We start from the raw sequence: 14775 nt of genomic DNA on the forward strand, positions 1-14775 counted from the left end.
TTGACTGGAGCCCTCTATAACCGTTACATGCCACCAGTAGGAGCTTCAGATGAGCTGTTGACTGGAGCCCTCTATAACCGTTACAGGCCACCACTAGGACCTTCAGATGACCTGTTGACTGAAGCCCTCTATAATGGTTACAGGCCACCACTAGGAGCATCAGATGACCTGTTGACTGGAGCCCTCTATAACCGTTACAGGCCACCACTAGGAGCTTCAGATGACCCGTTGACTGAAGCCTCTATAACCGTTACAGGCCACCACTAGGAGCATCAGATGACCCGTTGACTGGAGCCCTCTATAACCGTTACAGGTGACCACTAGGAGCTTCAGATGACCCGTTGACTGAAGCCCTCTATAACCGTTACAGGCCACAACTAGGAGCATCAGATGACCCGTTGACTGGAGCCCTCTATAACCGTTACAGGTGACCACTAGGAGCTTCAGATGAGCTGTTGACTGGAGCCCTCTATAACCGTTACAGGCCACCACTAGGACCTTCAGATGACCTGTTGACTGAAGCCCTCTATAATGGTTACAGGCCACCACTAGGAGCTTCAGATGACCTGTTGACTGGAGCCCTCTATAACCGTTACATGCCACCAGTAGGAGCTTCAGATGACCTGTTGACTGGAGCCCACTATAATGGTTACATGCCACCACTAGGAGCTTCAGATGACCTGTTGACTGGAGCCCTCTATAACCGTTACATGCCACCAGTAGGAGCTTCAGATAACCTGTTGACTGGAGCCCTCTATAACTGTTACATGCCACCAGTAGGAGCTTCAGATGACCTGTTGACTGGAGCCCTCTATAACCGTTACAGGTGACCACTAGGAGCTTCAGATGACCTGTTGACTGGAGCCCTCTATAACCGTTACAGGTGACCACTAGGAGCTTCAGATGACCCGTTGACTGAAGCCCTCTATAACCGTTACAGGCCACCACTAGGAGCATCAGATGACCCGTTGACTGGAGCCCTCTATAACCGTTACAGGTGACCACTAGGAGCTTCAGATGACCCGTTGACTGAAGCCCTCTATAACCGTTACAGGCCACAACTAGGAGCATCAGATGACCCGTTGACTGGAGCCCTCTATAACCGTTACAGGTGACCACTAGGAGCTTCAGATGAGCTGTTGACTGGAGCCCTCTATAACCGTTACAGGCCACCACTAGGACCTTCAGATGACCTGTTGACTGAAGCCCTCTATAATGGTTACAGGCCACCACTAGGAGCATCAGATGACCTGTTGACTGGAGCCCTCTATAACCGTTACAGGCCACCACTAGGAGCTTCAGATGACCCGTTGACTGAAGCCCTCTATAACCGTTACAGGCCACAACTAGGAGCATCAGATGACCCGTTGACTGGAGCCCTCTATAACCGTTACAGGTGACCACTAGGAGCTTCAGATGACCCGTTGACTGAAGCCCTCTATAACCGTTACAGGCCACCACTAGGAGCATCAGATGACCTGTTGACTGGAGCCCTCTATAACTGTTACAGGTGACCACTAGGAGCTTCAGATGACCCGTTGACTGAAGCCCTCTATAACCGTTACATGCCACCTCTAGGAGCATCATATGACCCGTTGACTGAAGCCCTCTATAACCATTTCAGGCTCCACTAGGGTTCTCTTGTGGTGACATCAACAGCTCGGATCCGCCTCTTGTGGGAACTGTCAGTAAGACACCCCGCTCTCTCCCCAAGGCTTCATCTGCTACATATTAGTATTATAGGTTTTCTGTGACCTGCTACCCTTAATGACAATGTTTGGACCCTATATCAGGGCTATGTTGGGACCCTGTATCAGTACTATGTTGGGACCCTGTATCAGGGCTATGTTGGGACCCTGTATCAGGGCTATGTTAGGACCATGTATCAGGGCTATGTTGGGAGCATGTATCAGGGCTATGTTAGGACCCTGTATCAAGGCTATGTTAGGACCCTGTATCAAGGCTATGTTGGGACCCTGTATCAGGACTATGTTGGGACGCTGTATCAGGACTATGTTGGGACCCTGTATCAGGACTATGTTGGGACCGTGTATCAAGGCTTTGTTGGGACCCTGTATCAAGGCTATGTTGGGACCCTGTATCAGGGCTATGTTTGGACGCTGTATCAGGACTATGTTGGGACCCTGTATCAGGACTATGTTGGGACCCTGTATCAAGGCTATGTTGGGACCGTGTATCAAGGATATGTTGGGACCCTATATCAAGGCTATGTTGAGACCCTGTATCAGGACTATGTTGGGACCCTGTATCAGGACTATGTTGGGACCCTGTATCAGGACTATGTTGGGACCCTGTATCAGGACTATGTTGGGACCCTGTATCAGGACTATGTTGGGACCCTGTATCAGGACGATGTTGGGACCCTGTATCAGGGCTATGTTGGGACCCTGTATCAGGACTATGTTGGTGATACAACCAGATATTCCAGCAGTTCTTCTCCAGTATTGCTCAAGCTTTTGTCAGAGCCTATCTCACTCTCAGCCGTGTGTGTCTTTGTCAGTGTCTATCTCACTCTCAGCCGTGTGTCTTTGTCAGTGTCTATCTCACTCTCAGCCATGTGTTTAGCTTTGTCAGTGCCTATCTCACTCTCAGCCATTTGTTTAGCTTTGTCAGTCCCTATCTCACTCTCAGCCATGTGTTTAGCTTTGTCAGTCCCTATCTCACTCTCAGCCGTGTGTCTTTGTCAGTGCCTATCTCACTCTCAGCCATGTGTTTAGCTTTGTCAGTGCCTATCTCACTCTCAGCCATTTGTTTAGCTTTGTCAGTGCCTATCTCACTCTCAGCCATGTGTTTAGCTTTGTCAGTCCCTATCTCACCCTCAGCCGTGTGTCTTAGTCAGTGCCTATCTCACTCTCAGCCGTGTGTTTAGCTTTGTCAGTCCCTATCTCACTCTCAGCCGTGTGTTTAGCTTTGTCAGTCCCTATCTCACTCTCTGCCATTTGTTTAACTTTGTCAGTGCCTATCTCACTCTCAGCCATTTGTTTAGCTTTGTCAGTCCCTATCTCACTCTCTGCCATTTGTTTAGCTTTGTCAGTGCCTATCTCACTCTCAGCCGTGTGTTTAGCTTTGTCAGTGCCTATCTCACTCTCAGCCATTTGTTTAGCTTTGTCAGTGCCTATCTCACTCTCAGCCATGTGTTTAGCTTTGTCAGTCCCTATCTCACCCTCAGCCGTGTGTCTTAGTCAGTCCCTATCTCACTCTCAGCCGTGTGTTTAGCTTTGTCAGTCCCTATCTCACTCTCAGCCATGTGTTTAGCTTTGTCAGTCCCTATCTCACCCTCAGCCGTGTGTCTTAGTCAGTGCCTATCTCACTCTCAGCCATTTGTTTAGCTTTGTCAGTGCCTATCTCACTCTCAGCCGTGTGTCTTAGTCAGTGCCTATCTCACTCTCAGCCATTTGTTTAGCTTTGTCAGTCCCTATCTCACTCTCAGCCGTGTGTTTAGCTTTGTCAGTGCCTATCTCACTCTCAGCCATGTGTTTAGCTTTGTCAGTCCCTATCTCACTCTCAGCCATGTGTGTCTTTGTCAGTCCCTATCTCACTCTCAGCCATGTGTGTCTTTGTCAGTGCTTACCTCACTCTCAGGTATGTGTTTGTCCTCGTCAGTCCATTTCACATAGCTTGTCTCTGTTACACACTAAATTACAAAATGATTGTCTTTTGATTTTTTTATCATGAAAATTCTCTGTTTATTCAATTTTGTAAACATCCAGGTTTAGCATCTTGTAATGAACTGATGTATTCTATAATCATGTATACATCTTGTAATTTGCCTGTGCCTGTTGAAACGTTCTCACGCCAATCACAATCAAAATAATTAGTCTTCATGTTTGACTTGCAGATTCTTCTAGTAACTTCTTGCTGAATACATTATTTTAGGATGATGAGCGTCTCCATGACTACAATGTGCCTGACAGAGTTGCTGCCTTCCTCAAAGCTGTGCATGACCAGGTGAGTCTCGACCCCAGCAGGGCAGGTATGTAGTGCTTGTCTCAATCCCACTCGACCCCAGCAGGTCAGGTATGTAGTGCTTGTCTCAATCCCACTCGACCCCAGCAGGGCAGGTATGTAGTGCTTGTCTCAACCCCACTCGACCCCAGCAGGTCAGGTATGTAGTGCTTGTCTCAATCCCACTCGACCCCAGCAGGGCAGGTATGTAGTGCTTGTCTCAATTCCACTCGACCCCAGCAGGTCAGATATGTAGTGCTTGTCTAAACCCCACTCGACCCCAGCAGGCCAGGTATGTAGTGCTTGTCTCAACCCCAGCAGGTCAGGTATGTAGTGCTTGTCTTAACCCCACTTGACCCAAGCAGGGCAGGTATGTAGTGCTTGTCTCAATCCCACTTGACCCAAGCAGGTCAGGTATGTAGCGCTTGTCTCAACCCCACTCAACCCCAGCAGGTCAGGTATGTAGCGCTTGTCTCAACCCCACTCCCCCAGTACTTACACCATGATGCCCCCAGTACTCCCACCATGATGCCCCCAGTACTTACACCATGATGCCCCCAGTACTCCCACCATGATGCCCCCAGTACTTACACCATGATGCCCCCAGTACTTACACCATGATGTCCCCAGTACTCCCACCATGATGCCCCCAGTACTTACACCATGATGCCCCCAGTACTTACACCATGATGCCCCCAGTACTCCCACCATGATGCCCCCAGTACTTACACCACAATGCCCCCAGTACTCCCACCATGATGCCCCCAGTACTTACACCACAATGCCCCCATTACTTACACCATGATGCCCCCAGTACTCCCACCATGATGCCCCCAGTACTTACACCATGATGCCCCCAGTACTTACACCATGATGCCCCCAGTACTTACCCCATGATGCCCTAAGAACACGTACCACAATGTCCCCAGTACATGCACTACGATGCCCCCAGTACTCCACCACGATGCCCCTAGTACTTACATCATAATGCCCCCAGCACATACGCCACAATGCCCCCAGTACTGACACCTGTATTCCTCCTACAGGCCAAGCACTACCAGACGGACCACATCATCATGACGATGGGCTCGGACTTCCAGTATTCCAATGCTCACACCTGGTTCAAGAATCTCGACAAACTCGTGAAATATGTGAATGATCAGGTTAGTGTTGGTGCATAAGAGATGTGAAGTACGGGAGTCTGAAAGCATGTCATTCCGGCGGACAATAAGGGAGACTGACAGATTGTTGAGTCAGTAGGCAGCAGGAGAGATAGACCGAATGTCAAGTCAGTAGGCAGTAGGAGATACAGACAAAATGTCAAGTCAGTAGGCAGTAGGAGAGACAGACCGAATGTCAAGTCAGTAGGCAGCAGGAAAGACAGACCGAATGTTAAGCCAGTAGGCAGTAGGTGAGACAGACAGAATGTCAAGCCAGATGGCAGTAGGTGAGACAGACAGAAGGTCAAGCCAGTAGGCAGTAGGAGATACAGACAAAATGTCAAGCCAGTAGGCAGTAGGTGAGACAGACAGAATGTCAAGTCAGTAGGCAGCAGGAAAGACAGACCGAGTGTTAAGCCAGTAGGCAGTAGGAGAGATAGACCGAATGTCAAGCCAGTAGGCAGTAGAAGAGACAGATAGATTGTCAAGCCAGTAGGCAGTAGGAGAGACAGACAGAATGTCAAGCCAGTAGGCAGTAGGAGAGACAGAAAGAATGGCAAGCCAGTAGGCAGTAGGCGAGACAGACAAAATGTCAAGCCAGTAGGCAGTAGGTGAGACAGACATAATGTCAAACCAGTAGTAGTAGAAGAGACAGATAGATTGTCAAGCCAGTAGGCAGTAGGAGAGACAGACAGAATGTCAAGCCAGTAGGCAGTAGGAGAGATAGAAAGAATGGCAAGCCAGTAGGCAGTAGGCGAGACAGACAAAATGTCAAGCCAGTAGGCAGTAGGTGAGACAGACATAATGTCAAACCAGTAGTAGTAGAAGAGACAGATATATTGTCAAGCCAGTAGGCAGTAGGAGAGACAGACAGAATGTCAAGCCAGTAGGCAATAGGAGATACAGATAAAATGTCAAGCCAGTAGGCAGTAGGTGAGACAGACAGAATGTCAAGTCAGTAGGCAGTAGGTGAGACAGACAGAAGGTCAAGCCAGTAGGCAATAGGAGATACAGACAAAATGTCAAGCCAGTAGGCAGTAGGTGAGACAGACAGAAAGTTTTGCTCCTTCTTTAACATCTCTCCAACCTGCAGCCTCCCATTGTGTAGAAGAAGTCTTTACTGGACATTGTCCATTTTCTGATCTAATGTTTTATCAATGAGGCAGGCACCACTACTGTTGTGAAGCCTTTGTAACTGCATGCTAGGTCCTGCGGATATGTCCATCTCTATGAGAGCTGCCCTGACCACAGCTGGGTGTTTCAGCAAACCGCCAACAACAGCAAGGTGAATGTCCTGTACTCCACCCCGTCCTGCTACACCTACCGCCTGAACCAAGCAGACAAGACCTGGACCACCAAGGAGGATGACTTCTTCCCCTACGGTGACGGGCCCCACGCCTACTGGACCGGCTACTTCAGCAGCAGGGCCGCTCTCAAGAACTACGTCAGGAGAACCAACAATTTCCTACAGGTTGGAGAACTCATCACGGTGTCTGTACAACTACTGTAGTAGACCATGATGAAAACCATTACATTCTTGTTACAGAGGGCACGTTATAACATAGTTTTAAAAGCAGCATTATGAAGGAAAGTACTGAAACCGGTGACACTGAATTTAGCAAGGGAGACATGGTGTGAGACAACAGAAAGTTCATCTGTGGCATCTGTAGATAGAGGCTTTCTTAGTGACTATGTGATATGCCTGTTCCATCCCCATGTCTCACAGGAGGCGTCATGCCTGGTGTTGTGCCAACCATAGTTTCCGCTGTATTCTGTAGGTGGTGAAACAGGTGGATGCACTGGCCCAGTTGGAGGACACTGATAACAGCACCTACAACATAGAAATACTCAGTAAGTACAGAACACTGCACCTACAACACAGAAATACTCAGTAAGTAGAGAACACTGCACCTACAACATAGAAATACTCAGTAAGTACAGAACACTGCACCTACAACACAGAAATACTCGGTAAGTACAGAACACTGCACCTACAACACAGAAATACTCAGTAAGTACAGAACACTGCACCAACAACATAGAAATACTCAGTAAGTACAGAACACTGCACCAACAACATAGAAATACTCAGTAAGTACAGAACACTGCACCTACAACATAGAAATACTCGGTAAGTACAGAACACTGCACCTACAAGATAGAAATACTCAGTAAGTACAGAACACTGCACCTACAACACAGAAATACTCAGTAAGTAGAGAACACTGCACCTACAACATAGAAATACTCAGTAAGTACAGAACACTGCACCTACAACACAGAAATACTCGGTAAGTACAGAACACTGCACCTACAACACAGAAATACTCAGTAAGTACAGAACACTGCACCAACAACATAGAAATACTCAGTAAGTACAGAACACTGCACCAACAACATAGAAATACTCAGTAAGTACAGAACACTGCACCTACAACATAGAAATACTCGGTAAGTACAGAACACTGCACCTACAAGATAGAAATACTCAGTAAGTACAGAACACTGCACCTACAACACAGAAATACTCAGTAAGTACAGAACACTGCACCTACAACACAGAAATACTCAGTAAGTACAGAACACTGCACCTACAACATAGAAATACTCAGTAAGTACAGAACACTGCACCTACAACACAGAAATACTCAGTAAGTACAGAACACTGCACCTACAACATAGAAATACTCAGTAAGTACAGAACACTGCACCAACAACATAGAAATACTCAGTAAGTACAGAACACCGCACCTACAACACAGAAATACTCAGTAAGTACAGAACACTGCACCTACAAGATAGAAATACTCAGTAAGTACAGAACACTGCACCTACAACATAGAAATACTCAGTAAGTACAGAACACTGCACCTACAACATAGAAATACTCAGTAAGTACAGAACACTGCACCTGCAACACAGAAATACTCAGTAAGTACAGAACACTGCACCTACAAGATAGAAATACTCAGTAAGTACAGAACACTGCACCTACAACATAGAAATACTCAGTAAGTACAGAACACTGCACCTACAAGATAGAAATACTCAATAAGTACAGAACACTGCACCTACAAGATAGAAATACTCAGTAAGTACAGAACACTGCACCAACAACATAGAAATACTCAGTAAGTACAGAACACTGCACCTACAACACAGAAATACTCAGTAAGTACAGAACACTGCACCAACAACATAGAAATACTCAGTAAGTACAGAACACTGCACCTACAACATAGAAATACTCGGTAAGTACAGAACACTGCACCTACAAGATAGAAATACTCAGTAAGTACAGAACACTGCACCTACAACATAGAAATACTCAGTAAGTACAGAACACTGCACCTACAACACAGAAATACTCAGTAAGTACAGAACACTGCACCTACAACATAGAAATACTCAGTAAGTACAGAACACTGCACCAACAACATAGAAATACTCAGTAAGTACAGAACACCGCACCTACAACACAGAAATACTCAGTAAGTACAGAACACTGCACCTACAAGATAGAAATACTCAGTAAGTACAGAACACTGCACCTACAACATAGAAATACTCAGTAAGTACAGAACACTGCACCTACAACATAGAAATACTCAGTAAGTACAGAACACTGCACCTGCAACACAGAAATACTCAGTAAGTACAGAACACTGCACCTACAAGATAGAAATACTCAGTAAGTACAGAACACTGCACCTACAACATAGAAATACTCAGTAAGTACAGAACACTGCACCTACAAGATAGAAATACTCAATAAGTACAGAACACTGCACCTACAAGATAGAAATACTCAGTAAGTACAGAACACTGCACCAACAACATAGAAATACTCAGTAAGTACAGAACACTGCACCTACAACACAGAAATACTCAGTAAGTACAGAACACTGCACCAACAACATAGAAATACTCAGTAAGTACAGAACACTGCACCTACAACATAGAAATACTCAGTAAGTACAGAACACTGCACCTACAACACAGAAATACTCAGTAAGTACAGAACACTGCACCTACAACACAGAAATACTCAGTAAGTACAGAACACTGCACCTACAAGATAGAAATACTCAGTAAGTACAGAACACTGCACCTACAAGATAGAAATACTCAGTAAGTACAGAACACTGCACCAACAACATAGAAATACTCAGTAAGTACAGAACACTGCACCTACAACATAGAAATACTCAGTAAGTACAGAACACTGCACCTACAACATAGAAATACTCAGTAAGTACAGAACACTGAACCAACAACATAGAAATACTCAGTAAGTACAGAACACTGCACCAACAACATAGAAATACTCAGTAAGTACAGAACACTGCACCTACAACATAGAAATACTCAGTAAGTACAGAACACTGCACCTACAACATAGAAATACTCAGTAAGTACAGAACACTGCACCTACAAGATAGAAATACTCAGTAAGTACAGAACACTGCACCAACAACATAGAAATACTCAGTAAGTACAGAACACTGCACCTACAACATAGAAATACTCAGTAAGTACAGAACACTGCACCTACAACATAGAAATACTCAGTAAGTACAGAACACTGAACCAACAACATAGAAATACTCAGTAAGTACAGAACACTGCACCAACAACATAGAAATACTCGGTAAGTACAGAACACTGCACCTACAACACAGAAATACTCAGTAAGTACAGAACACTGCACCAACAACATAGAAATACTCAGTAAGTACAGAACACTGCACCTACAGCATAGAAATACTCGGTAAGTACAGAACACTGCACCTACAAGATAGAAATACTCAGTAAGTACAGAACACTGCACCTACAACACAGAAATACTCAGTAAGTACAGAACACTGCACCTACAACACAGAAATACTCAGTAAGTACAGAACACTGCACCTACAACATAGAAATACTCAGTAAGTACAGAACACTGCACCTACAACACAGAAATACTCAGTAAGTACAGAACACTGCACCTACAACATAGAAATACTCAGTAAGTACAGAACACTGCACCAACAACATAGAAATACTCAGTAAGTACAGAACACCGCACCTACAACACAGAAATACTCAGTAAGTACAGAACACTGCACCTACAAGATAGAAATACTCAGTAAGTACAGAACACTGCACCTACAACATAGAAATACTCAGTAAGTACAGAACACTGCACCTACAACATAGAAATACTCAGTAAGTACAGAACACTGCACCTGCAACACAGAAATACTCAGTAAGTACAGAACACTGCACCTACAAGATAGAAATACTCAGTAAGTACAGAACACTGCACCTACAACATAGAAATACTCAGTAAGTACAGAACACTGCACCTACAAGATAGAAATACTCAATAAGTACAGAACACTGCACCTACAAGATAGAAATACTCAGTAAGTACAGAACACTGCACCAACAACATAGAAATACTCAGTAAGTACAGAACACTGCACCTACAACACAGAAATACTCAGTAAGTACAGAACACTGCACCAACAACATAGAAATACTCAGTAAGTACAGAACACTGCACCTACAACATAGAAATACTCGGTAAGTACAGAACACTGCACCTACAACATAGAAATACTCAGTAAGTACAGAACACTGCACCTACAACACAGAAATACTCAGTAAGTACAGAACACTGCACCTACAAGATAGAAATACTCAGTAAGTACAGAACACTGCACCTACAAGATAGAAATACTCAGTAAGTACAGAACACTGCACCAACAACATAGAAATACTCAGTAAGTACAGAACACTGCACCTACAACATAGAAATACTCAGTAAGTACAGAACACTGCACCTACAACATAGAAATACTCAGTAAGTACAGAACACTGAACCAACAACATAGAAATACTCAGTAAGTACAGAACACTGCACCAACAACATAGAAATACTCAGTAAGTACAGAACACTGCACCTACAACATAGAAATACTCAGTAAGTACAGAACACTGCACCTACAACATAGAAATACTCAGTAAGTACAGAACACTGCACCTACAAGATAGAAATACTCAGTAAGTACAGAACACTGCACCAACAACATAGAAATACTCAGTAAGTACAGAACACTGCACCTACAACACAGAAATACTCAGTAAGTACAGAACACTGCACCTACAAGATAGAAATACTCAGTAAGTACAGAACACTGCACCTACAACATAGAAATATTCAGTAAATACAGAACACTGCACCTACAACACAGAAATACTCAGTAAGTACAGAACACTGCACCTACAACATAGAAATACTCAGTAAGTACAGAACACTGCACCAACAACATAGAAATACTCAGTAAGTACGGAACACTGCACCTACAACATAGAAATATTCAGTAAATACAGAACGCTGCACCTACAACACAGAAATACTCAGTAAGTACAGAACACTGCACCTACAACATAGAAATACTCAGTAAGTACAGAACACTGCACCTACAACATAGAAATACTCAGTAAGTACAGAACACTGCACCTACAACACAGAAATACTCAGTACGTACAGAACACTGCACCTACGACACAGAAATACTCATATTGCTACAAGTGGATGTCTTTGTTGGTGATGTAACTGTTTTCTGCTGCAGAGGAGGCTCTGGGTGTCGCCCAGCATCATGATGCCGTCAGGTAGGACATTTTACTGTCTCATGGCTTAGCATACTGTGAGTCTCATACTCATGATGTCAGGCAGGGCTGCTCTTTATAGGCATATCGATATAACTGGAATATAGCTGTAGTGTATGACTGGAATATAACTCATTGCAGTGTATAACTGGAATATAGCTGTCTTCAGTGTACAACTGGAATATAACTCATTGCAGTGTATAACTGGAATATAGCTGACTGCAGTGTATAACTGGAATATAGCTGACTGTAGTGTATAACTGGAAATAGCTGACTGTAGTGTATAACTGGAAATAGCTGATAATTGTTGCCTGCATATTTGACCATCATTGTGAAGTGTCTATTGCCTTTGTTGGACAGTGGTACAGAGAAGCAAGCTGTGGCGTATGACTATGCAGAGAGATTGGCTAATGGTGTGAATGAGTGCCAGGTAAGACACTGCCAACAGTCACAATAAAAAACCTGCCAACACTTACAGTAAAACACTTTCAACACTAACAATAAAACACCTGCCAACACGTTCAAAAACAAATAGCCAACACTCTCAGTAAGACACTGCCAACACTCACAATAAAACACCTGCCAACACTCACAATAAAACACTGCCAAAACACTCACAATAAGACACTGTCAACACTCACACTAAAATACTGTTAAAAAACTCATAATAAAACACTGCCAAAATACAGTAAAACACTACCAACACTGACAATATGTGCTGTTTCCAGAAAGTAGTGAATGACGCCTATGGTAAGCTGCTACCTCTGGGGACAATGAAGCCTCCTGGTCAAGGGTTCTGCACTCTCCTCAACATCAGCATGTGCGCTGCCACAGAGTCACAGAAGGAGGTCAGTAGCTGCTGAACATTGGGGAACACAGGTCTCAAGGTGGTCAGATCAAGTCACTGGGGGAGGGGGTCAGCACAGGTCTCATAAGGGGGTCAGCTCAAGTCACTGGGGGAGGGGGTCAGCACAGGTCTCATAAGGGGGTCAGCTCAAGTCACTGGGGGGGGGGGTCAGCACAGGTCTCTTAAGGGGGTCAGCTCAAGTCACTGGGGGAGGGGTTCAGCACAGGTCTCATAAGGGGGTCAGATCATGTCGCTAATGGAGGGGGTCAGCTCAAGTCACAGGGGGAGGGGGTCAGCACAGGTCTCATAAGGGGGTCAGCTCAAGTCACTGGGGGGGGGGGGGGGTCAGCACAGGTCTCTTAAGGGGGTCAGCTCAAGTCACTGGGGGAGGGGTTCAGCGCAGGTCTCATAAGGGGGTCAGATCATGTCGCTAATGGAGGGGGTCAGCTCAAGTCACAGGGGGAGGGGGTCAGCACAGGTCTCATAAGGGGGTCAGCTCAAGTCACTGGGGGAGGTGGTCACATGTCTCATCAAGGGGTCATCACATGTGATATTCCCCCTACTCTGGCAGCAATGGGTATATCTCCATGTGTCATACTGCTTGGTGATCCAGCCTCTGTCAATGATATTCCCCCTACACTGGGAGCAATGAGCATATATCCATATGTCATACTGCATGGTAATCCAGCCACAGTCCGTGATATTCCCCCTACACCTGCAGCAATGAGCATATGTCCATATGTCGAACTGCATGGTAATCCAGCCACAGTCAGTAATATTCCACATACACTGGCAGCAATGAGCATATGTCCATATGTCATACTGCATGGTAATCCAGCCTCAGTCAATAATATTCCACATACACTGGCAACAATGAGCATATGTCCATATGTCGTACTGCATGGTAATCCAGCCACAGTCAGTGATATTCCCCCTACACTGGCAGCAATGAGCATATGTCCATATGTCGAACTGCATGGTAATCCAGCCACAGTCAGTGATATTCCCCCTACACTGGCAGCAATGAGCATATGTCCATATGTCGAACTGCATGGTAATCCAGCCACAGTCAGTAATATTCCCCCTACACTGGCAGCAATGAGCATATGTCCATATGTCGAACTGCATGGTAATCCAGCCACAGTCAGTAATATTCCACATACACTGGCAGCAATGAGCATATGTCCATATGTCATACTGCATGGTAATCCAGCCTCAGTCAGTAATATTCCACATACACTGGCAGCAATGAGCATATGTCCATATGTCGAACTGCATGGTAATCCAGCCACAGTCAGTAATATTCCCCCTACACTGGCAGCAATGAGCATATGTCCATATGTCGAACTGCATGGTAATCCAGCCACAGTCAGTGATATTCCCCCTACACTGGCAGCAATGAGCATATGTCCATATGTCGAACTGCTTGGTAATCCAGCCACAGTCAGTAATATTCCCCCTACACTGGCAGCAATGAGCATATGTCCATATGTCGTACTGCATGGTAATCCAGCCTCAGTCAGTAATATTCCCCCTACACTGGCAGCAATGAGCATATGTCCAGCTGGTAATCCAGCCTCGGTCAGTGATATTCCACCAACAATGGCAGCCTGTAAATAGTCAGACAAAACAGCGCTTGATGTTACCAGCAAACCTTATGACCTTGTCTGTTGTCAGTTCCAAGTGTTTGTGTACAACCCCATCGGAAGGTCGGTGACCTACACTGTCCATCTCCCAGTCGTGGGCAGTGACTACAGCATCACCGGACCACATGGGGAGGCCGTCATGTCGGAGGTGAGTCACTGAAATGGCCAAATTCAGCCAATATGCAGGGATGAGAATCTTCTGTGGATCCGCGAATTTCCGTGAATTTTAGTGAACACAAAATTTAAATTCTAATGTACCCCCTGTAAACACCCCCAAATTTTGGATCCATTCTATATCCATTCTCATCCCTGAGTTTGATAAAATATAATATATTTACTGTAATTGAGACCAGATGATGGCCTCACTGTAAGCATTGTCAAATATGATAACCGCTAAATAATCACTTGTATCGTCTTGTAATTGAAGAGTTGGGTTTGAGGAGTTATGCAAAGATAAGCCATACAGTAAAAAAGGCTGATAATGATTACTATTTTC

At 45.0% G+C, this 14775-nt stretch overlaps 1 protein-coding gene across 3 annotated transcripts in view; it reads left to right on the top strand.

Moving 5' to 3' along the window:
• The window catches only part of LOC139468449 (lysosomal alpha-mannosidase-like), a 38904-nt gene that overhangs the window by 15228 nt on the left and 8901 nt on the right, over window positions 1-14775 (top strand). For all 3 annotated transcript variants that reach the window (XM_071250415.1, XM_071250414.1, XM_071250416.1), the window contains exons 7-14: window positions 3898-3969; window positions 5013-5129; window positions 6391-6597; window positions 6905-6977; window positions 11750-11789; window positions 12147-12216; window positions 12515-12634; window positions 14311-14427. In XM_071250415.1, the coding sequence (XP_071106516.1) occupies window positions 3898-3969; window positions 5013-5129; window positions 6391-6597; window positions 6905-6977; window positions 11750-11789; window positions 12147-12216; window positions 12515-12634; window positions 14311-14427 (816 nt within the window). The remainder of the gene's footprint in view (window positions 1-3897; window positions 3970-5012; window positions 5130-6390; window positions 6598-6904; window positions 6978-11749; window positions 11790-12146; window positions 12217-12514; window positions 12635-14310; window positions 14428-14775) is intronic.

This window comes from Haliotis cracherodii, unplaced genomic scaffold (genome assembly GCF_022045235.1).
Source record: "Haliotis cracherodii isolate W230 unplaced genomic scaffold, xgHalCrac1.p SCAF_2, whole genome shotgun sequence".
Classification (NCBI taxonomy): domain Eukaryota; kingdom Metazoa; phylum Mollusca; class Gastropoda; order Lepetellida; family Haliotidae; genus Haliotis; species Haliotis cracherodii.